This window comes from Mytilus galloprovincialis, chromosome 11 (assembly GCF_965363235.1).
Source record: "Mytilus galloprovincialis chromosome 11, xbMytGall1.hap1.1, whole genome shotgun sequence".
Classification (NCBI taxonomy): domain Eukaryota; kingdom Metazoa; phylum Mollusca; class Bivalvia; order Mytilida; family Mytilidae; genus Mytilus; species Mytilus galloprovincialis.
In genome coordinates this window covers 19,296,830-19,323,377 of record NC_134848.1, presented here as the reverse complement: position 1 = coordinate 19,323,377, position 26,548 = coordinate 19,296,830, and the positions used below count along the sequence as shown (strand labels likewise).

The 26,548-nt window shown below is 31.3% G+C and overlaps 1 protein-coding gene across 1 annotated transcript; it reads right to left on the bottom strand.

The window, feature by feature from the left end:
- Positions 1 to 757: 757 nt before the first annotated feature.
- On the bottom strand, positions 758 to 21,162 carry LOC143051812 (signal recognition particle 19 kDa protein-like). Its single transcript, XM_076224765.1, has 5 exons — positions 21,021 to 21,162; positions 16,169 to 16,244; positions 2,922 to 2,993; positions 2,236 to 2,347; positions 758 to 1,102 (listed from the first exon to the last, which is right to left on the bottom strand). Exons 1-5 carry the CDS (start codon positions 21,092 to 21,094, stop codon positions 960 to 962), a joined length of 477 nt encoding a protein of 158 aa, XP_076080880.1. The 5' UTR covers positions 21,095 to 21,162; the 3' UTR covers positions 758 to 959.
- Positions 21,163 to 26,548: the final 5,386 nt, after the last annotated feature.

The following is a 26,548-nucleotide window of genomic DNA, read 5'->3' as shown; positions in this document are numbered from 1 at the left end:
AATTAATAATGAATTAACTTTCAAATTTATTGTGAAAACAATACATATTCTTTATGTGTTGTAATAAATACATGTTTTGTATGTTTCTATTTCACAATATTTATTATTTTCTTAATTCAATACATCTCCTTTATATTAAGTTTCTTTCACCTAGTAATAGTCATCCATCAAAAAAAAAAATTTCTTTTTTTTTATCAAAATCTAAGAAAATTTTACCTATAGTTTCAATAACATAAATATACACTTTAAAAGCTCATGTAGATGTTGTCATTTTCAACTATCCAAGTAGAGATTGGACTAAACTTCTAAATGGTCCTTTCTGCCAACCCTTTGGAGTTGACATTTCTGTTCTTTTCTAAGATAAGCTGTCTTTCATGAGACAATAGCTTGGAAATTTATTTTTACGAAAAATAATTAAGGAATAACTGTAATATTTTTTCTGTCTATGAAGAAAAAACGAAAAAAATTTGGTGCACACTGAATAACACGTGTAGTGGGTTATTTAACAGTGTGCACCACATTTTTTATGTTATTTCGAATAGACAGAAAAAATATTACAGTCATTTCTTATTATTTAATTCTAAATTCCATTTTAAACCGTAAAAAACCATGAAAAAACGTTGACGACATCACGGGCACATGACTAAATTATGTCTATGGGCTGATAACAAAATAACGTCAGCCAATCAGAAGACGTGTTACTTCCAAAATTAAATTACTGTTAATTGAAATGTTAATGGAAATGACATTATCCAAATGAGTATATCATTCTTTATTTAGTTCTCAGAATTCAACAGTTGAGGAGTTCCATCATTAAAGTTCCTGTGGTGATCCCTTATTAGTAAAAATAATCTAACATTTAATGAAATTACATATGAAACTTTGATATCACAAGCATTATAGAGTTGTCTCCCATCCTTATTTAACTTTCACACAAGAATTATCTCCATTCTAATGTTTTATTTTCCTTTCCTGCCTTTCTTTTTCTGTCCTCCCTTTGATGCCTGTTGTGTTTGAGCTGGTTGTTGTGATGACTGGTTCCCTGCTATTCTGGTTTTAAGTTTGGGTATTGTTTCAGCAATGAATGTCAGTACAGAATCACCTGGAAAAAACATTTTTAAAAATCCATATTTCAACATTATTCAAAATGTTTTATGCAAATTCATGTAAAACTGAAGTTTGCATTCATATTTCTTTGTTTGATTATAATTAGGTAGTGATTTGATTTCTTTAATTTCTATGTCCTTTTCCTGTCTTTACTTTGTCCCTTATTCTCCAATCTTTATTTTTTTTACCATTATTCTCTTCTGTAAATTCTTTAAATAAACTCACCATAGATATCAGGTTACAATCTTTGTGCTCTAGTATGAGATTAAGTCTGTCTTTTCTATATTCAAATGTTGTTGTTTTTTCTTCATTTTTATGAAATAATGCATAGATTGCAGATTTTTATAGTCTGGGTGATTTTTTTTATATACCTTTTGAGTGTGCATTTTGTTTGATCTAAATACTGTTTGTTTTTAAATTTTATGGAATAAAGCATAGATTGCAGAAATTTTTTGAGACAATTTATTTACAAATGTTGGAGAAGTCAAGCATATTTAATTAATGCATTTCACAAAAATGTGCATTAAACTCAACTATTTTATATACAATAGTATACATGATATATTAATCTATGAGTGACCTTACACAAAACATATTCAGGAATCTTGAAGTTTCACCTACATGTATTTAGGGCAAATATTATAACAATTTGATATTCTTTTAAATAGACAGACTTAATTAACCTTCACAAACAGAGATATTTATTTTGGTGATTTGTATTAATTTGTTTTGTGATAGTTGTACTGCTGTCCCTAGTTGAGATTGGGAACACTAAGGACATGTTTGACATTTTTACATTCTTTATGTGCCTGCCCTAAGTCAGGAGTATGTGGTTTGGTGTTTGTCATTTGTTCATGCATATGTTTGTCATATTTGTTTTTTTCATGAATTGTTTTGTTATAAATTATATCGCAAATTTTCTCTTATGAGTTGTCTAATTTTACATATTTATGTTGGGACCTTTTATAGCCAACTATACAGTAGGTTTGATGGTGGCCAATGATAGCTTAAATCAACTTTATTTGAACTGTAGTTGATAGTTGTTTTATTTGAAATCATACCACATCTTTTTTATATAAATTTAGATTCATCAACTAGCATCGATGGTTTAGGCTACTTATAACTTACGATCAGGAAACTTTTCACTGAATGGCTCTCCATCTTCTGTTTTTAGCATTACCCTCACCCTTCCTCGACATTTAGGATCTCTATGGTCCAGTTCCCTTGGATAGACATTATTCTGAAATTATATGAAGGTTTTACTACAATTAACTTTACATTCATTCTGAACAACCAATGTAACAAAAAATATAATGATATATTGATATACATGTCAAAGTGCAAACGTAGATATGTCTCGTCTGCTTAACTTATCATGATTGAAATAAAGTTGAAAGTCTGAAATTATATGAAGGTTATACTACAAGTATCACATAAACTTAACATTCATTATCAATGATCCATGTAAATGAGGTCAAGGTCAATTGAACCTGCCAGGTAGACATGTACATCTTTCAATCATACAATACACAATGTATAATTAGCCACTGCTTTAACATAGTATCATTAGTAAAAAAAATATTTTGTTCATTTATATATTTAAGAGGTTAATATGACTTCCATTATCACTGAACTAGAACACATTTATGTTTAGGGGCCAGCTGAAGCACTCCTCTGAGTGCAGGATTTTCTCACTGTGTTGATGACCAATTAGAGGCCTCCAGCTCTTTTCTGCTCTTTGGCATATTCCCCATTTCAATTCTCAATTTAATTGTCCAATAAATAATTTTCTAATAGAAATTAATTATACTTACTTCAATACCTATATGTAATCCAGACTGTATCAACACATCTTTAATTTCTTGACATGTTGGGTTCTCCACACACTGTTAAATGTAAATAAACAAATACATATTTTGTACAGTTTTGTGTAAGAACATGAAGAAGTTTTCTCTTCTCAATAACAACAAAACTGAACAGAAACAAAACAGAAGATGTGGTATGAGTGCCAATGAAAAAAACATCTAAAATGTATAAACATGATAAAGACTAAACAATTATAGGTCAAAGTGAAATATCCCCGAGGAACCAGTAATGACGCACCTAACGTTGTGTTTGTCTCTGCATTTAATCTACCATTTAAAAGAAATAGAAATACGGAATAGAATGAAAGGTTGATCACTTGTTAATGTATTTCAATCATTAAACAGTTGATTTTTGAAACAGTAAAAGCAATAAAAATCATGTTTGCTAACATTACAAACGGACTGTCAACTTATGATGGGTACCAGTAATGACGCACTATAAACAAACCAGTAAAAACCACTTGTAGATAGTTATGTCACATTAATAAGTGATGAATCCAGCAATGAAAGTGTTTTAAATCAGGATGCTAATCCAAGATCAATCAAAATATATTCTCTAAATGTGTGTGGTATCATTTCGAAATTAAAATTCCCAGATTTGGAAGAAAAATGTGCAGATTATGATATATTGTGTTTTTGTGAGTCAAAGCTTGACAACCTAGACGAGGTTGAGTTCTCAAATTTTGTTAAATTACCACCTTTAAATAGAAAAGGTGCAAAGCATAAATCTGGTGGCATAGTGGTCTTTGTTAAAGAGTTTTTATATTCAAATATTGAAGTTCTTGAATGTTCTAGTGAAAATGCATTGTGGTTTATTGTTAATAATATTTTATATGAACCTGTTTTATTTGGTGCATGTTATATACCACCTGAGAGAAGTGATTATAGCTCTATTGACATTTTCGATGTTATAGAAACTAAACTTTTAAAGTATGCAGTCGACAAAAACTGTAAAGTCTGCCTTCTTGGCGACTTTAACGCGCATACCGGAAAGAAAGATGACTTTGTTGAAATGAATCACTATGTTAGTGAATCAGCTCAACTTGACAAGGAGATTAAGCAGAATTTTGACTTTGTAGACTTAGATGCATTAGGTATTTGTAAAAAACGTTCTAGTCTGGATAAATCTGTAGATAATTATGGAAATAGATTATTATTGTTATGCAAAGACTTAAATTTATTGATTGCAAATGGCAGATTGTTCAAAGATAAAAATATTGGGGCACTTACTTGTAAAGAATCGACTGTTGTTGACTATTGTATTATGTCTCCTGAATTGTTTACAAATATTTTAGATTTTGAAATTCTTCCTTATGATCCAATGCTAAGTGATGTGCATAATGCAATTTATATTGAAATGTCAAGTAAAGATACATGTATGCCTGTTGTTGAAAATATAAATGTTGATATTGATGATTCCTCTGTTGTTACTAAATGTAAGTGGGAAAATGACAAATATCATGAATTTAATGATTGTATTGATGAAGCTGTTATTCACTCAATTGTTGTTAAACTTGAAGAAATAGATACTGATCTGATAGATAATATTGTTGTTAATTCAATAGTTGATGAATGTAATTCTTTAATTTTACAAGCTGCCTCAAAATGTGATTTGTTATTGGAAAAAAAGGTCATTAGAAAGGTTGATAATTCTTTAAAAAAAAGAAAGGTTAAGAAACCATGGTTCAATAGAGAATGTGCTGAAAAACGCAAATTGTATCATAGAGCAAAAAATTATAACTGGAGAGTTAAAACTGCTGAAAGCAAGACAAATTTAACAGTGTGTAGTAAAGAGTACAAAAAGGTTTTATGTAATCAATATAGATTGTATAATAAGAATTTCATTAAGAAGTTAAAAAATCTTAGACAAAATGATTGTAAATCATACTGGAACTTACTGAACAGAGCATGTAGCTCTCAGACTAAACAGAATATTGTCAATAAAGTGTCTCTTGATTGTTTTTATAATCATTTTAAGAAATTGAACTCTGCTCAAGATGAAAATGATGATACATTTGAAAATATTGATGTTGATAATATTACTAGTTTAAATACTGAAGTGAATAGAGCTATTTCAGAAAATGAGGTGAGACAGGCTATTAAAGGGTTGAAAAATAATAAAGCCTGTGGAAATGATTTGATTATTAATGAATTTTTGAAGCATTCTGCTGATAAAATGTTACCAGTTTTTATTGCTTTGTTTAATATTGTTTTTGAATCTGGTTGTATACCAGACTCATGGTCTGAAGGTATTATTGTACCAATATATAAATGTAAAGGAGACCCTGCAAATCCTGATAACTACAGGGGCATTACGGTTCTTAGCTGTTTTGGTAAATTATTCACATGTGTGCTGAATAATAGGCTTAATTGTTATTTAGATAATTTTAATGTTCTCTGCGAAGAGCAAGCAGGCTTTAGAAAGCATTATGGTACTACTGATCACATTTTTAATATGAACTGTCTGATTGATCTTTACTTGCGATGTAACAAACCTTTATTTTGTGCTTTTGTTGACTACCGGAAAGCCTTTGACTCGGTGGATAGATGTGCATTATGGCACAAGTTACTACAACAATGTATTGATGGTAAAATGTTTAAAGTTATTCACAGTATGTATAAAAATGCCAAATCTTGTGTACGATTAGGTTGTAACACCTCAAGTTTCTTTTTTAGCAATGTTGGCGTAAGCCAAGGAGAAAATTTGTCTCCTGTACTATTTTCATTGTTTTTAAATGATCTAGTTGAATTTTTGTCACATTCTTATGAAGGTTTGTCAAATGTTTACAATGCTGCTCATATTTTTCTTGATAATGATGAAATTGCTGTATATTTTAGATTGTATCTATTACTTTATGCTGTAATTCTAGCAGAGTCTGAATCTGAATTGCAAGCTGCCTTGAATGCCATGTATTTGTATTGCAAATGTTGGAAATTAGAAGTAAATGTTGCTAAGACTAAGATAGTAATTTTTAGAAAACGTACTTTTGAACTGAATAATAACCTTGCTTTCACTTATGATGGTCAAAATATAGATATTGTTGATGATTTTACATATCTTGGAATAATTTTTGCTTCAAATGGTTCATTTTGTAAAAATAAAGAAAGATTAGTTTGTCAAGCTAGAAAGGCTATGTTTAGTATAATGAAAAAAAGTAGAAAACTAAATTTACCTATTGATATACAGCTTGAGATGTTTGATGTAATGGTTTTACCTATATTAATGTATGGTTGTGAGATTTGGGGTTCTACTAATAACAGTATACTAGAATCATTTTGTCTGCAATTTTATAAATATATACTAAGTCTGAAGAAATGAACACCAAATTGTATCATGTATGGTGAACTAGGAAGATTTCCTATTGATATTTTTATCAAAAGTAGAATGGTTGCATTCTGGAAAAGAATTATTTGTAATAAGCAAGATAAAATTGCTGCTACTTTGTACAAGTTATTATATAACATGCATATCAAGAATTTTTTCCATTCTAAATGGATTGTTTGTATTGAAAAAACCCTTAATAATTGTGGTCTCTCAGAGTACTGGCTGTCACAGAGTGTACCAAAAAATGTAGTCATATCAAATCTAGTCAAACAATGTCTCTGTGATCAGTTCAAACAAACATGGGTTACTACTGTTTATGATTCAGCTAAATGTTTAAATTATAGAATTTTCAAAACCATTCATAATTTTGAAAGATATATTGTTGATCTACCATATGATCTTCGAAAGGCATATTGTAATTTTAGATGTATGAACCATAAATTGCCAATAGAACAAGGTCGTTTTTGGGGTGTTGAACGTAATGATCGCATTTGTGATTTATGCAATTTATGTGAAATTGGTGATGAATTTCATTATCTATTTAAATGTACTTTTTTTTCAAATGAAAGAAAAAGGCTTTTGCCCTGTAATGTGTATAAAAAGCCAAATGCTATAAAATATTGTGAACTTTTTTGTTCTGATGACTACAATTTAATTGTCAAACTTGCCAAATTTTGTAAAATTGTTCTGTCTGTTATAAATTAGATTTGCCTTCCACTGCAAATTCCTTAAATCATGTACTTTATGTATACCATTGAATATGTAACCATGTCATTCTATGATCTCATTATTTTGTATATATGTTATTGTTTGTTATTATTGTTTATATTCACATACCCCTGATGGGGTCTTGAGAAATAAAAAGTTTCAAAGTTTCAAGTTTTACCTGGTGTTCGAAAAATTGCTTCAATCCGGATAATTTAAAGTTAACACTATTCAACAAATTTAATTTTAATAACAAATGTTGACATTTACAGTCACTTTTATGATCATGTTGATAGCAACACAATTTTTTTCATTAATTTAATTGTAACCTATATTTTATTTCAAATTTTATATAAAATTGTTCAAAATTTATCAAAGTGACATATATATTCCATATACTTGAAAATAAGAAGTAGTTGCATTCATAAAACAACATTGACATTAAAACATTTATCAATGTATACTTCGTACAATGAATGAAAAAAATCGATAAACAATAGAAAATTATATAAGCGACGATCATTTGTTCTACAGTGATTCCCGCTTAAATGTAAAACTATGTCACATGACAGTCATATGATTTGAAAAACGATCAAAAACACAAACTGGGGCAGCATGTGCTTACATACTTTTGCCGGCCAAAGTGGATTTAGGACTGATAATCATTCTGGGAAGGGTCGACTGTTTTTTACCTCAATAAAATGGCGGAAATTGCATTATCTTTACTAATTCAAGCAATAATAACATTTCTGGACAGAGTTTGAGGCATCTATGTTGTAGTCATATGACCTTCACCATCATGTTATGAATAGTAATTATCGATGACGTCACAGCTTTTGTTTAGAAATATAAAACCCAAAACTAAATTGGTGCGTCATTTCTGGTCCGCGTCAAAACAGGTACCAAGAGTTAGACGATACAGCCTTCAACACAGAGCCTTAGATCACACCAGTCTGCAGGGGTTAAAAAATGCACTAGCCCGACGCCCGGGACTAGAGGATGTACGCAAGGGGCAATCAAAATTTGTAACCCAATATGCCCGACGGACTAGTAACAAAAAATTCTGGACGTTTCCAAAATAGAAAGTGGAAAATCCCTTTATCACTTTTTTATCTTAGCCAATCAGATTCAATTACGTCATCCGGGATTCCAAAAATTTGAAATGGTTTGTACAGGTCTTGTACATTTTTTTAAAATAGAACAAATAACTCAATCGTCTCAACTAGGCCGATTCCGTACCCTCATCTAACGGAATAGAAGGAAAGTAACGGATTCTACCGAGGATTGCCGAATACAAATAGCTCTAAGTGGCCCGGTATCATATATTGATCGCAATTCTAAATATTGATTTCTCATACCTTGGCCTGGGGTATTGTACATAATTTGCTTATGTCGAGACTTTCAATTAACGGTACTGGGGGTATGAAGAATTGATCGGTATTGACCTGTCTTGTCGCGGACAGCTGTTGAGCACGAACCCATGCAACAAAATATTTCTAAATATTTTAATTCGGGCACCACTGAAACTTCGTCAGTTTCAAAACAAAAAAACGGTAGATGAAGAGGGTAACGAGGCTGAAAATTCATTCCCCAAAAAATGACAAATACGACCGGGAAAAGCAGGGGAAAAAACTATTTGTCCAGGACAGAATGATTCCCCTGGGCAAAGTCGGCTGTTGCTGATGGAACGATGCTATGTGAATATTGCCCTTATTTCCCCAAGCACACCAATAAAAAGTCTGCTTTGTATGTGGGAACAAAGTTCTAAGTTAGGTTAACATGGTTAAGCACAAACAGAATAAATAGCAGATCAACAAAAAATATTAAATACAGTGTTTAATGCCTTCAAAACAAGGGATCTACACCCACTTTGTATTATGCAGCCAACTCTAAAGGCATACTCGGGCTAGCAGGTCAGTTTTGATGGACTAGCAGTTCTCCTAACAGGGCTAGTAAAATCCGGCTGCCAATAAGTCCTGGGCTAGTTAGCTATAACAAAATTTTTTAACCCATGTCACCAGAACTATAAAGCTATTAAGGGGCCCAAAATGACTAGTGCCAAAATTAAACCATTCAAACTGTAAAACCAAAAGTCTAATGATAAATCTATGTATGCAAAAATGTTAACGGTGAGATATGTCTTGCCTTTTTGTAATTTTGATAATTCAAATGTTGAAATTAAAAAGGTAATACTTTAACATGTAAACTATGAAAATATTTAAAGACAATGAACCTTTAACATGTAAGTTATGCAAATATCATGAATTACAGAATATTCAAAGTCAATGAACCATGGCTGAAAGTTCATGGCTAAACAATCTCCATGGAAACAATAGCTTTTATACTTCCAAATGCCAATAAATTTGCATACAAAATATCATTGACTTAACATTATAGTGCCTAACAAGATTTTGTGAGGTAGACGAAATTGACTTTAAAACGATCGTATTGACTTTAAGACTTTTGATGTGCAGAAATAGGCAGATCGGACATATTTTGACTTTAGTTACTTACTTCTTAAGTTTGGGATTAATTGTAATCAACATATTCCAATGAGACTGAAAAATGCTTTTTTTTATTATGATAAATAATAATTTTACCTGCCGTAGTCGTGCGTAAAATATATTTCGGTATTTCTCTTACGAAAATGACTTGTTTAATGGAACAAAACGTATTATTTGTAAACTTTCTCTTTACTCTTCACAATAGGCTTTTAAAAAATAACCTTTCCAACTGTATATTCCGAAAATTTTGTGAAAATCGAATAAGTGGCAATTCTTACCTTTCATACCTTAACTTTCATTGATAAAACATAATATTGACTCGTCCAGTGTCCAGTTTGAAGGTCATTTTAGTTACCGGTCACATTCATGCACGTTCTAATTAATCAATAGTCATGTATGAAAAGCATAAACAAGTTTGAAGGTAAACTAATAACAACTTAATCCAATCAAATTGCCTACGATTCAATAACAATGACCAGTCCACATCATAAAAATGTATAGGGGTAAACTGGGTAGGGAGAAAATGTCAGATATATTAAGTTCATTATTTTGCAATAACGAGTAAAAATTTGTTAACCAATAGATTTGTTATAATTTCATAATCATGTCGTTATGTATTGGTATAGTTTTTGGATCTTTCATTAGCGTATTTAAGGCTGTAGAAAGTTTGGCCTTCAAAAGTCAACATAATCATTGACTTTATAAAGAAAATTCGCCTTTTTAAAACATTGAATGTTTCACAAATAATACGCGACAACAAAGCAAAATCATTTCTTAAAACACTGCAAAAAAAAATAATTCTGATTGATGCAGTGGTATTGTCATAAATTGCACTGGAGTGAACAGTGGTACATCAAACGTCGAATTCCCTCACACAATGTTATCACACACTATAGCGATTCATCTTAAACTTATCTAATCACAAACTATACATTTAAACTACTAGTAAGACAATGTATCAAAGTCAATAGACAATGTCTTATTTCAAAAAGTCTGCTGACTGGGGAAAAAAAATTCTCCATGGAAATGAGAGGTGCTAATCCTTATACAACTGAATACAAATTATCATTGGCCTTTCACTGCCCCTTGAATAGACCAGTGACCTAATCACAAACTAATACATGTAAACGTAAGAAAAAGTTTCAAAGTCAAGACCATGACTGAGAAGGGCAGGGCCAAATAATCTCATACCTGCCAACTTTTGAAAATCTCCATGTGGGGTTTAGTATATGTCATAAGGCTAATTTGGACTTATATTTTAATTTATTATTTTATTCAAAAATTGGACTTTTACAAAAATACTGTTTTTACAAATTTAATAATTTAAATGTCAAAACAAAATGTGAGTTAATTAGTGACATTTGATATTTAAGGATTTGTGACAGATTGAGAATTAATGTGAGAGAATTAAGCATATAAGAGAATATGTGTTAATTGGATTATAATATATGAGGACTTATAATTATCTTTTATATTAATTATGTGAAAACTGTTACTTATTGCTAGGTGTTATGAAATGTCATATTAATTTGAGTATTGTTACAAATGAAGTATTGTCTGATTAATAGTATAAATATTGTGTGAAAATAAATGTAAAACAGTAGAGAATAGAAATAGTGTGGATAAAGAGTAAGAACAGAGAGTCGAGATAGTTACAGTTAGGAGTCGTACATTTGATATTGACATTGTCCTATGTTTATTTCTTGGACTTGGAATTAAATGATAATCAAAAGTGAATCTGTTTGATCTTTGATAACTGCAACAACTAGTTCCTGTCATTGGTGTAAACGTTTTTCTAATGATTTTTCGCATAAAATTATGACCCCGTAACAAGGCGTATCGACTGAGCCAGCAGCCCCTTTGTTACATATGGTGGACGACCCGGCGCAAGTTGACTTATCATCTCAACAAAGATACCAGATACCTTTTACTGCAACAAGTGAGTGTTTCCCCTTTAAAAGCAACAACTGACAATATGGAATTTAATTAAGACCACAATGGAGATTATCGAACTTTCGAAGTCAAAGACCAGTATGTGGTAAATGTGGAATTGGGCATAGCAGATTATGTTTTGCTACTTTCAAAAATTGTTATAAATGTGGAGAAAAGGGACATTATGCAAGAATGTGTAACATTCATAAACCATCAGTGGAAGTAAAAGGACATCAGAAGTGTAATGACATCAAAGTGAAAAGTAAGAAAAGAGCAGACAGGGACCGATCCAGATTCAATGAACATTTTGACAGAAAACGACAAATGCTGGAATTACCATTTACAAACACCAGAAATACAGCTTTTGTAAGTGCTTTGGACACAACGTATTCAGTTAAAGTCGAATTGAAAAGAATTAAAGAAAAATTAAAAGAGAAAAATATTAACAGTGGAAACTTTAAATTTCAACATAGCAAGAAAGATGAAGAAATAAGTGATCTGAAAGAAGAGCTAAAATCAATCAAGACAAGTTTAGATTCACATGTTATACAAATTAAGGAATTACAAGAGGAATTAGAAAAGTTTAAAGCCACACCAGAAGATCTAGATATGTTTAATCTGCATTAAAGGAATGAATTTTTAAAAAGTGAAAATTTGAGTATCATGGAAGCGTGCAATAAGGAAAGAAGACAGCATCACTTAGTTAAGTGTAAATTTGATGAAGATTATGAGGAAATTGTTGCAAACCATCCAAAGTATGTGAATTTAGCATTTGATTATGAGCAATTGCAAAGAACAGTAGGCCAGCAGTATACAGAATCACTAAAAAATTGGAAAGAAGAAATAGAGCAATTGAAAAAGAAAAATGAACAACAAGATTTAGTGATAAAACGGTACCAGCAACAACAACAGCTCCAAAACCAGCTAAAGTTGATTCAACAACAGCAACAATGGAATCAACAACCACAACATTGGAATCCACAACCGCAACAATGGACTCAACAACAAGATGAGTATCATCAAGGACATTTTAACCATCGGCGAAACAATAGACATGATAGAAAAGAACATGGAGGAAGATTTTACTAACTTTTATAAACACGAGGACGTGTTTAGTGGAGGAGGAGCCATATGTCATAAGGCTAATTTGGACTTATATTTTAATTTATTATTTTATTCAAAAATTGGACTTTTACAAAAATACTGTTTTTACAAATTTAATAATTTACATGTCAAAACAAAATGTGAGTTAATTAGTGACATTTGATATTTAAGGATTTGTGACAGATTGAGAATTAATGTGAGAGAATTAAGCATATAAGAGAATATGTGTTAATTGGATTATAATATATGAGGACTTATAATTATCTTTTATATTAATTATGTGAAAACTGTTACTTATTGCTAGGTGTTATGAAATGTCATATTAATTTGAGTATTGTTACAAATGAAGTATTGTCTGATTAATAGTATAAATATTGTGTGAAAATAAATGTAAAACAGTAGAGAATAGAAATAGTGTGGATAAAGAGTAAGAACAGAGAGTCGAGATAGTTACAGTTAGGAGTCGTACGTTTGATATTGACATTGTCCTATGTTTATTTCTTGGACTTGGAATTAAATGATAATCAAAAGTGAATCTGTTTGATCTTTGATAACTGCAACAACTAGTTCCTGTCATTGGTGTAAACGTTTTTCTAATGATTTTTCGCATAAAATTATGACCCCGTAACAAGGCGTATCGACTGAGCCAGCAGCCCCTTTGTTACATATGGTGGACGACCCGGCGCAAGTTGACTTATCATCTCAACAAAGATACCAGATACCTTTTACTGCAACAAGTGAGTGTTTCCCCTTTAAAAGCAACAACTGACAATATGGAATTTAATTAAGACCACAATGGAGATTATCGAACTTTCGAAGTCAAAGACCAGTATGTGGTAAATGTGGAATTGGGCATAGCAGATTATGTTTTGCTACTTTCAAAAATTGTTATAAATGTGGAGAAAAGGGACATTATGCAAGAATGTGTAACATTCATAAACCATCAGTGGAAGTAAAAGGACATCAGAAGTGTAATGACATCAAAGTGAAAAGTAAGAAAAGAGCAGACAGGGACCGATCCAGATTCAATGAACATTTTGACAGAAAACGACAAATGCTGGAATTACCATTTACAAACACCAGAAATACAGCTTTTGTAAGTGCTTTGGACACAACGTATTCAGTTAAAGTCGAATTGAAAAGAATTAAAGAAAAATTAAAAGAGAAAAATATTAACAGTGGAAACTTTAAATTTCAACATAGCAAGAAAGATGAAGAAATAAGTGATCTGAAAGAAGAGCTAAAATCAATCAAGACAAGTTTAGATTCACATGTTATACAAATTAAGGAATTACAAGAGGAATTAGAAAAGTTTAAAGCCACACCAGAAGATCTAGATATGTTTAATCTGCATTGGAGGAATGAATTTTTAAAAAGTGAAAATTTGAGTATCATGGAAGCGTGCAATAAGGAAAGAAGACAGCATCACTTAGTTAAGTGTAAATTTGATGAAGATTATGAGGAAATTGTTGCAAACCATCCAAAGTATGTGAATTTAGCATTTGATTATGAGCAATTGCAAAGAACAGTAGGCCAGCAGTATACAGAATCACTAAAAAATTGGAAAGAAGAAATAGAGCAATTGAAAAAGAAAAATGAACAACAAGATTTAGTGATAAAACGGTACCAGCAACAACAACAGCTCCAAAACCAGCTAAAGTTGATTCAACAACAGCAACAATGGAATCAACAACCACAACATTGGAATCCACAACCGCAACAATGGACTCAACAACAAGATGAGTATCATCAAGGACATTTTAACCATCGGCGAAACAATAGACATGATAGAAAAGAACATGGAGGAAGATTTTACTAACTTTTATAAACACGAGGACGTGTTTAGTGGAGGAGGAGCCATATGTCATAAGGCTAATTTGGACTTATATTTTAATTTATTATTTTATTCAAAAATTGGACTTTTACAAAAATACTGTTTTTACAAATTTAATAATTTACATGTCAAAACAAAATGTGAGTTAATTAGTGACATTTGATATTTAAGGATTTGTGACAGATTGAGAATTAATGTGAGAGAATTAAGCATATAAGAGAATATGTGTTAATTGGATTATAATATATGAGGACTTATAATTATCTTTTATATTAATTATGTGAAAACTGTTACTTATTGCTAGGTGTTATGAAATGTCATATTAATTTGAGTATTGTTACAAATGAAGTATTGTCTGATTAATAGTATAAATATTGTGTGAAAATAAATGTAAAACAGTAGAGAATAGAAATAGTGTGGATAAAGAGTAAGAACAGAGAGTCGAGATAGTTACAGTTAGGAGTCGTACGTTTGATATTGACATTGTCCTATGTTTATTTCTTGGACTTGGAATTAAATGATAATCAAAAGTGAATCTGTTTGATCTTTGATAACTGCAACAACTAGTTCCTGTCATTGGTGTAAACGTTTTTCTAATGATTTTTCGCATAAAATTATGACCCCGTAACAAGGCGTATCGACTGAGCCAGCAGCCCCTTTGTTACATATGTGACTACAATCTTCATAGAAATAAGATGTGCCAATGCTTATTCAGTAACCTACAAAATATCATAGACTTACCGCAAGCTGTTCACCATACACAAGACCTAATCACAAACAGATTAAAATGTTGATGTCACCAACACTGATAGCATACATTTGTACCTATGTCCTGCTATTTTACTCTCAGTCTGAGATGAGATAAAAACAAGAAGCAAGAAACAACTATGAACCACATCAACAAACAACAACCACTGAACAACAGTCCCCTTTCCCCAAATCTCCTTAACAACTGTCCACATACAACATGTACAATGTAGCAAATTAATTAATATTGGCCAATCCAAGAAAAATAAAAATGTTGATGCACATTTGATGGACTGATTAGATGTGTTATTTTCAAGTTCTATACATTTTCTGATGAGTTGTATTATATCACATTTATATATGAACTTACTGTTTCATAACTGTACTGTTGTATATTATATATATTGGATAAAAAAAAATAATAAAAAAGACCATGACCAAGAAGGGCAGGGGCAAATAATCTCATACCTGCCAACTTTTGAAAATCCCCATGTGAAGTTTAGTATGTGCCAATGCTAATTCAGTTACATACCAAATATCAGACTTACCGCAAACTGTTCACCATAGACTAGACCTAATAACAAACTGATTAAAATGTTGATGTCACCAACACCAACAGCATACCTATGGCCTGCTATTTTACTCTCAGTCTGTCAAGATGAGATAAAAACAAGAAGCAAGAAACAACTATTAACCACATCAACAAACAACAACCACTGAACAACAGTCCCCTTTCCCCAAATCTCCTCAATAACTGTCCACATGCATACAATGTAGCAAATTAATTAATATTGGCCAATCCAAGAAAAATAAAAATGTTTATGCATATTTGATGGACTGATAAGATGTGACTTCTCCTTTTCTGGCTGCACATACACTTCTCCCCGACATTTAGAAGTGTGGTAATGTTTTTATTCTTCTATGAAATGATCCAGTTTGAAAAGTGATTTTTTCTTGGAAAGTATATATGTTTTGATAAGTGGTATAAAATAAGGTTATTATCTAGCATGACAAATATCTAGGCTATCCATAGTATAGTACTCACTATTTGTTTTTGTAAGCGTCTTCCTTCTTTAAGTGATTTTTTACTGTTAATGTAAGCAGGATAAACGCAGATCCATCTGAAAACACAGGTTATAACATTCAAGGAAAACATAAAAATAAAATGTACATGTACGTTGAATGTTTACACATTACCATCAAAATTTCGTAAAATTACATGTGATGCATGAACATGACTTTTATGCATGACTTTTGTACAGTAACTAGAGAAAATGATTTTAATGCCAAATTCACTATGTCTCCGCTGAGACTCAAACCTGAGACCACTGTTTAACAAGGCAGCACTCTAACCAAATAGATGATATACTAAGAGAAGCTAACACCAAATTTTGTGCTTATTCTACACAGGTATACATGTAAGGTAAAAAAAAAACCAGAGAACCATCATACAAAAAGTTGTCTATGTTATGCTTTGAAAAAAATTACCTGCTACCTCCAATTTGCCATTTCAGAATCTAGAAAACTATGGGAAATCTCATACACCTACATGTAATCGCTATTTATTCCATTCCAGATAAGTTCTAAAATTACACAACTTTTTCGTCCAGTTGAAGCTATCTGGGACCCTGTTTAAACAGTGCACCATGCATAATACTTTTTAATGAGACCTGTTTAAACTATCGTAAATAGTTCAAACAAACTTCAATTTTAATTTCGAAAAAATGGATCATTATCCATGTTATCTATCAAAGTTTACTAATGACTGCTTTCTAAAGTTTTTCCTCCCTAAGCTCACTTCTAATGACATCTATTTTTCGGAAGCCTGACCCAAACAGAAAGTTGTATAAATGACTGATTTTCCTGGATTGGACTAAATAGTGATAAGGTGTATTGTTTGTACATGTACACCAAATTTAAAAAAACCATCACATCACTTGTTGAATTTCCATTGTATAAAAAGTTCTAAACCAATCATAACGTTTTGGTGTACGCTTTTGGAACTAATACCCAGAATGCATTAGATTCTGAAACGGTGAATTGTTCCACAAATAAATTATAACGAAACAGAAGATAATGGTATTGTTTAATAAAATCAATCATTGTTAATAACTCTATAGGGTTATTACAGGAAAATAACATACAGTTGTTATTGTAGACTAAAAAATCAAAGAACTGTGATAACATACGTATGTTACATGTTTCAAAGGGACAATATACATCATTAGTTTCGTTAAAATTTGTAAAAGTTCTATTAATATTACTTTTGTCTATATGTATACTTAACTATTGAAAGATATAACAGTTCATAGTTTGCCATTTTGCATAATACACCTATATGTTATCACAACAGAAAAAATATGCCTGTAATAACTAAAGGGTGTTATCACAACTTCTCTATATAACTTCAAAGGATTTGCTCAGACATAGATCATGCTTAATTACAATGTATTTTAATTTATTGTAAGAAATAATGACCAGAGCATGTAATGAGGTTCTGACAAGTTTTGCAGTAATTCCCAAGTTTCTTATATAATAAGTTACATTCCTTTAATAACTAAGCCTCGTTATTACAGCTAAGTTTATCCCTTAATAGCCTCGTCTCATTGATTTACCATGGTTAATCAAAAATGTATAATTTAATTAAGAAATTAGTAATCAAGGCTATGCATTTAAAGGGAAAATTCACGATTTTTTACTTATGGTTTAAATATGTTCATTATGACATAATATATATATTCACAAAGTTTTATCGCTATATGTGCAGTAATAAAGGAGAAATTCAATAATTAATGAAAAAATATCAACTACTTCCTGTAGGTCGTGACGTTTTCTCCTGATTTTTGCATGCCGGGATTTAAAATACAATCATTAAAAGTCTTGGTTTTTAATCATATTTTAACGTAATCGTAAGCGCGCCGATGACTTATGCTTTATCTAATAACCATCCGATAATAAGAAGATAAAACGCACAGACGTTCAATTGTACTCATTCATGAGATAAATTATCTATGTTAAACGTATATATTCGAATTATTTTTGTAGACAACACAAAAAGTTATAAATTTATTTTTAATAAATGCATTTTCGGACTGATAAGGTGAACAAATTAAAGTACAATAATCTGTAAAGACAATATGTTGGTGTACTATTATTGACCTTTTACTATCTCTGCTATGGCTAGGTTTATACGATGTGTGTATTCACGGTTCTGTGGCAATACTCGTAGATGGCTTGTTGAAAGGTAAATTGTTATTTGCACTTCGGTATTTAACCACGCCTCTAGGGCACACCTTGCCAGGTGTGACTGTCTATTCGGATCAGTGGTAGCATTTAATACACACATTAAAAATACATATTCAAGTTGGTGACAAATAAAAATTGGTCGCCGTGGAATTATTTAATTATATTTGGTGCTATTATTTATTTGAATTCAAATAAGTTAATTTACTAAGAAATACACAATTTTCGGTTAAAGACGGGAAACTTAATTCATATGTCAGAATGATATGATATACAAGTCTTGTCCTTGATTTATGTCTCATAAAAAAGGGGGACTTAGAAATTAGAAATAGCTTTACTAAATCATTTTTATTTGTCTTTATTAGGCGAAAAAATGTACGAGAACACTTACATTTAGACTTTTGAAAGCCATGTATTAATTAATATATGAAACTATCTGAAGATAACTCTACCGAAGCGGAATATAATATGTACGAATAAAGAAAAAAATATTTTTGTAATGGAATCGAAAAATTACGAATAGATATTCTTTTCAAGTGTGATAAACGTCAACCAAATTTATTCATAATGGGGAACGTCCTTATTAAAATCTGAGACAACTATAATAATCGTCGTCTCCCAATGTATATATATACTTAAATAACTATTTGATCAACGATGTTTAAAATTAAAAGACAACGAATTTAATGTTATCTTTCCCTATTTTTGAATGTTATTATAAGTCTGTTCAACTTGCAAGAATACCCCTAAAGCGGACAAATATCCGACAAGCAGTTTATTCTTTAAATTGCTGTCATTGAATATCAAGAAAGAAAATAAATCCCGAAATTGATACTCAATAGTTTTCCTAGAAAATATTCACATTCCTTGGGGATTATTAGTGTACGTCCAGTTGCATATATTTTACATGAATGTTGGAACAATTGTGATGATGACGAATTTCGTCCTTTATTCGAGAACAATTTAATTGATATATAAATCTGTGAGTTTACTATGTTCTTAACTTCGATGAACCAAAGCAAGTTATAAATTGACCTGTATTTAAATCAAATTGTTTCTTTTTTTTCTTCTTCTTCTTTTGGTATACAATAGTCTATCGAATTCGTTGATTACATACTGTTGGCATACATGGACTAGTCTATTTACAAAACTTTTACCCCAATTTACACAAAATGTATGTTTCTTTCTTATGTTCAATGTATACATGTATACATATTTTAAATTGCGCTACTGACTATAGTTCCGTAACTTTCTACCAGGCGTAATTATACACGAATCGTCGACAAGTGCGCACATTTTTTTAGATCAATAATTCTGGTATGTTCCAATCCTTCCTAAACTATTGACAACGAGTATATATTACATTTTCCCAAATTAACCCTTGGAAAAATATGTAAATAGATTTGTATTTCTTCAATTATTTTTTTTTGTATTATTTTTTTTTTTATAAATAATATTCTTTACACCAGAAATGTTATTTATAAACAAGCGTATGCGTTCAGTAATGACTAGTATATTATATCACTTTCGGACACGCAAGACAAAAATGTATAAATACATGCACCTGATAGTTCAAAATGGAAAGTTATAAGTAACGGTCGTGTACACTGATCAATACCTACAGAAGTGAAACGATGCATGAACTTGCAAGCCCGCCGGACAGGAAATCGATTGAATACCTGGACGTGTCACCTTACACCCCTTCCAATACCTTTGGAAGTAATACCTTTAGCCATGCTGGTAATCAGATAAGGGAAGATCCGAATTTATTTAAATAAAGTTTATTACTTGATAGAATTATGAACGAATTAGATTTTCGAAAACAATTTCCACGGAACACTTATTTATCATTTTATGATTTGAACTTTGACTTTTTAACTAATTACAATATTATCAGTTTAAAAATAACAGACTATATGGTTATTTAAAAATATAAGACCATTTTCCGTATCAAGTTAGTCAGTCAGATAAACCAACCGTACGATTGACAAGATATCGACACGCAATTACGACTACATCGTTTACTGTAGTTTTGTTCCTTTGTGGTTTATTGACATATCGGGATTTTTCATCGGAGAAGATGACAAGATGGCGGAGAGTAGAGAACTGATACTCAAAATTTAAAATCGATGGTGATCTCTTATTTAGCGGAATAAAACTTTAATATCTATAAATTTGAGCATTTTTATACAGAATGGACATAATATCAATTTTTGATTTTTTCGCGAAGTTTCCCTTTAATTTCTGCGCAAAGTCTAAAGAGTTCCCTAGAGCCCACTATAATTGAAATAATTTTACAAATAACAAACATATGTTATTACAGATTTAGAAAATTTTAGGAAGAAAATCTGTAATAACACATGCAAGTTATTTTCTGTAATAACCCTATAGAGTTATATCTCTGACTGATGAACCCTTGTTCCTATACATAGGCCTTCTTGTTCCATACAACTTGGACAGAACATATATTATAGTTTCATATGCCCAACATTCACTTAAATCACCATATCATATGGCATATGGTACATGAACACGTAGTTTGTACTGTAGAAATATTTGTCGGTACGTTTTGCTTATTTTCTGACTGATTATATGATTCAAAAAGAGTAAAATCGAATGGAACAGTGACTGATAATTATGCTATATTTATATACCTTTCTCTGTCTGTGTGCTTAAAACCTGCACTTGGATTCCAAGGTCTGGCTTGAGCGGGTTGAGTCTGTGCCATGTTGACAAAATTTATATTCAATGTCAACTTTGTGCTTGGGATTGAAATACATTTACCGATCTTTTAAGCGTTTATATGACTATGTGTAATAAAAAAGACATGACGGAGAAGGTTCCGTCTATACAAAAGTGTAATTTGATATCACAAAAGTTTATTAATTCAATATACAGTGGTCAAGCGTATAACTTAGACATGCGCGTAGCTACGTTTACGTCAAAACGCCCGGGCGTACACTTGAATTTTGAAAATAAAACAAATGATCGATATAGAATAAGAAAAACTGGTCAAAAGCACACCAGCCTTGTGCTTCTTTTTTTTTTGGATTGTAATTTTGAATAAAAAGGGACTAAATTTACTCAAATAGATCATTTAATCAATTTGTTCGAATCTTTTGTAAAAGTCTGAATCTACTATGAATTCTACGTATTTTTCTTATATTTAAAGCAATTCACTATCTGGTCAGATTCGATATGCTGTTTGTATTTTTGTCGAGCCTGTGATTTATGTCCCAAAAGCGAGACAAAGCGGCGTCAATATTTAGGTTCCGAATGTGGATAAAGTCTTTTAAATGACTCTCCGTGAAATTTAACGAAAGTTGGACAGAAACTGTCTATGATCAAAAGAGTATTCAGAGCAATATAATAATGCAATTACTGATATCTTTAATTTTCTCGCATTTTAAGGACAAAATGTATTTCGTTCTGCAATTAATAAGTGGTCGCAGTTTGGGCTTACATTTTGTTATTTCTCAATTACCATAACTACTTGTCGAACCTTCATCGAATTTTATGAAAATGCCGAAGAAGCTTTTTCTATGACTAATGTCTAAAGCTCAAATTTTGAAAGCATGTTCATTTTTCTGTTCTTTTCTGATAGACAGATAGCCCTACTCTTCTTTACGCAATTAATTGTTTTACTTGCTCAATTTATAAACCTTCATAGATTGTCGTGAAATATTCCAGATCAAGAAAAAAATATCAAAGGAAAATTTAAGATTTTTTTAAATCCCTTTAAAGAAATGATAAATTGATTCACTTTTTGTGGGAAGAAATCCTAGATGTTCCAGAATTTTTTATATTGAACCTATTAGAAATATTTTTTTTCCCGTGTTCATTAAAAGGTGCTTTTGTCGATTGTATGCTCACTCACGGCACCCTTTAAACTTATTTAAACGTTATATTGGTTTGGACGTTTTCTCTTAAACAAATGACCATTAGGCTAGCTTACAGTTTAACACGATGAATAAGTTAACATATTACAAAATTTAACCAAAACAAATAAACCATTTAGATTCAAAAATACATGTATGTTGCTATCAATGATTTTTTACTGACAAGAATCATTACGGTATCTTATTCTCGATAGCTTTCGGGGGCTTCGTCCCATTCGAACCCACTTCCAGCAGATGCTTTAACATTGAGCGGTTGGCACCCCTCATATCCCTCGCCAGATTCGGGCGTACACGTAAAAATGACCCAGCTACGCCACTGGCTTTCTCAACATAACTTCAAAGCTTTTGCTCAGACATATATCGATCATGCTTAATCGCAATTATATGTTAATTCATTCATTTTGTTAGAAAAAATTATCAGAGCATGTAATGAGTGTCAACAACAGCAGCTATTCTTTATTTTAAGAGGGTTAATCACAGTTTATCCAGCACATTCATTTACTGTCGTGCATGCTACGACATGTAAAATCAGTACATTTAATCTTTAGAATTTTTTATTTACATCTTTATCTGTTTATATTTCCAGGAATAAGTACTTGATTTTTGTTGTTCCGCAATTTTTTTTAATTTGATTTTGTTGTAATCTCTGTCCTGCCTTTTTGTTTCACTCTATTCGGTCCGGTTTTTTAATTAGTTTATTCTCACTTAGGCAGCAACCATTTGATTTTCGGGGGGGGGGGGGGGGGGGCTATGGTTTTTTTTTCTGTACAAACTTTTTTTTCGCATTTTTAGCATTACATATAGTGGCAACTGAGGGTGAAACAAACAATTTTTTTTCTCAGAATCAAAAACAAATTATTTTTTTCTCCAAAAACTGGAAACAAACTTTTTTTTCCAAAAAAAACCATAGCCCTCCCCCCTCCCCCATACAATCAAATGGTTGCTGCCTTAGTTTACATAAATTGCCTTTTTTTCCAAGTTGCTCAGTCTTCCTTTTTTTTTTTACTCAAACTCATAAATGGGGGAGTTATGACACTTACCGTTATATGACCCCTTAAATTAAAGTAATAGTAAAATTATTCAAGCGTTTCCAAAATTATTTTTATTTTACTGATAAATATAAACAGGTTGATATATCTAGACACTTGAGGGCAATAAGTTCACTTGTGATGTCACTTTGATGTCGTAAACATGTCGAACATGACATATTTGACATATAAAATGGCCACTTCGCGCAAATACATGATAAACAATAATCTATGAACTGGAATTTCGATTTGAATAAAGCAATGTTTTGCAACACATACATGTACATTATGACTGATATATTTGTCGCTGGACATGAAGCAGCTCCACCAATTAAAAGTTCTTATAGCATACCTTGTAGAATCTATTAACTGGAATTTTAGATTGACAAAAGCAATGTTTTGCAACACATAAATGTTACAATTTTTCGTATTATGATTGATATATTTGTCGCTGCACATGAAGCAGCTACATCAGAAGACAATTCTTCATATATGTCTTGTGGAATAGATATATTTATTGAGAAATATACTAACTAAAATATTAGCTATACATTTTTTCAAAAAGAAGTACATGACAAAGAAGTATAACAAGGATTAAATGCCGGATTGGAAGAGTAAAGCATGCTAGCAGAGACATATGCTTTTTAGAAGGTCTTTCAGTTCATTACAATTATAGTGTGATCACCCTTCATCTTTAACTTTTTAAAAGTATAGTAAGATCGATATCGTTGTCTAACTTAAGGTCGACACTTTTATATATACATTGGCTAGAGGTATAGGGGAGGGTTGATATCTCACAAACACGTTTAACCCCGCCGAATTTTTGCGCCTGTCCAAAGTCAGGAGCCTCTGGTCTTTGTTAGTCTTGTATTATTTTAACTTTAAGTTTCTTGTGTACAATTTGGAGTTTAGTATATATATTTGTTATGGGGCCAGCTAAAGGACGCATCAGGTGCGGAAATTTCTCGCTGCATTGGAGACCTGTTGGTGACCTTCGCCTGTTGTCTGCTCTATGGTCGGGTTGTTGTCTCTTTGACACATTCCCCATTTCAATTCTCAATTTTATTTTTTTTCTAAATAAGAAAGGGTGTCCGTTCAGATCCAGTTGCAAAAAGGACAAAAAAAGACATAAAGAGTAACAACCCTGCTAAACTGAAGACTGCATGTTTCAGCTACAGAGTTCCAAGTGAAGACAATTTTGTGTGCATGTAGCTGTCAAATTATTATATTTTTTCGTATAAGGTCACTAATTTTGGCGAAAATGGCTATTATGTGAAAACGTTGATGAAATTGTCCCTACTGACCACTGCCTGCGTTATACTTGTAAAATAACTTTCAGCTAGCATGCAACAGTAGCTCAGCGATGTGTGAAATGTATGGTTTTTTTTAGTATGCTCACATCTGCGAGCATTTAAAAAAAACTAACGAAAAGACATAAAAAACTGATCTAAGAGTACTCGCAACTAATAATTGTAAAGGTAATTAACAGTCACATCTTATGAATAAATCATGTTTTACCAAACTAAATTATCAATCAGTACCAATCCAACGGATTTAGCGTAAATACATCCTGTGAATCATGGTTTTTAATACTACAAATAATATTCATATCACAGTTAAACTATAGTACTAGTATAAAATATTTGTCTATAGACCATTGCGTGACTGAAATCTTTTTTTTTTTTTTTTATAAATATTACATATTGAGTTCCTCCTCATGCGGTTCTTGATTATGTGATTACTTGGTCGATTTTATATTGATTATTTGATTACCAGACTAAATATTTGATGATTATTTGATTATTTGATAATCAAGGACTGTATTATATATTATTGGATTATCTTGTGTTAAACAATTATTAACGATTATGTAATTATATTGGTAAACAAATTGTGAGTATGTGATTATTTGGACATCCCCCATGAGGGGCCTCTAAGAATGATAATCTGTGATGACTTGACTGAGAATTACAAAAAAATCATTAATTATTTGTCATAAACTGTGTGTGACAAACGACCTCGAGGTCGCAGAAACTTTACAATGGCTGTATATATGTCAAGCAAATGAACGTCCATCATTGTAAACTTAACTATTGTCTTTATTATTAACCTACTATTATATTAATGTGAAAAAAAAACTATAAAAGGAAGCGAATATCATATGTCCTTGTTTCTTCCTTATAATATCGTTTTAATAATCGGAAAATCGATTAACGTCTTATTTAATATTCATACGCCATGTTGATGATTTTATCGTAGTCCAAGAAATTAGTTCAAAGCAGACTATATTTGTTACGTAAAACATTTATGGTCATGCTTTGCTTTTGGGCAAAATCATTAGAAATTTATTGTCAGTGTGCGCATACGGTTAAAATTAAAACGCGAATGTCCTGCTCCATTCAAAACCCGTGACCTTTCAAAACAAAAAGTCATGTCATGATCCGAAATGGACTCTGAAATAGTCAGGTCAGATGGGATTTTTAAGAATTCATTTTCCTGGTTCGCCTGTAAGTAAGATGTATGGAAAAGTACAAAAAAGTAATTTTCGTTCCGTTATCAATCATGTTTATAAGAATTAGACAGCATTTTTCATTATCAATTTGCGCAAATTATGGGCTTTGCTTATTGTTGAAGGCCGTGCGGTGACCTATAGATGTTAATATCTGTGTCATTTTGGTCTCTTGTGGACAGTTAGTAATTAAACAAACAAAAATCCACAAAAAAGGGAGAGGGCTATAACAGATGACAATCAGACATACTTTCAGATCTGGTACATACACTATACACACACTTGTATATGTTCTCCATAGCGATCGGTTTTTTATATACGAACATACAACGTTGTCTCATAAACTGTGCGTGATACAAACAGATGTGAGAAGCAAAGACCAAAAACTGACCAGTTTTTATTGTTACTGTTTTGACGTCATGAAATTTCACTTTTTAAATATCTCGTTTAATAGTCCTTTCAGTGTGTTTCCTCCAAAATAGGTCTTGAATATGTTAAATTCATAAATATGATCTGCAAAAGAAGAAAAAGGTCGATATTAACACAGAAAGACATATAGACTTTTAAATATGTCTTTTGATTGAGTTAAGCCATTTCGATTGATATTTTATAGCGTGTCTTTCTATGTTATGATGTCACACTATTGTTTCAGATAAGGGTGCATGTGTGTTACCATTAAAACGTTTAAACCCGCTGCAACTATTTGCACCTGTCCTAAGTCAGGAATCTGATGTTTAGTAGTTGTT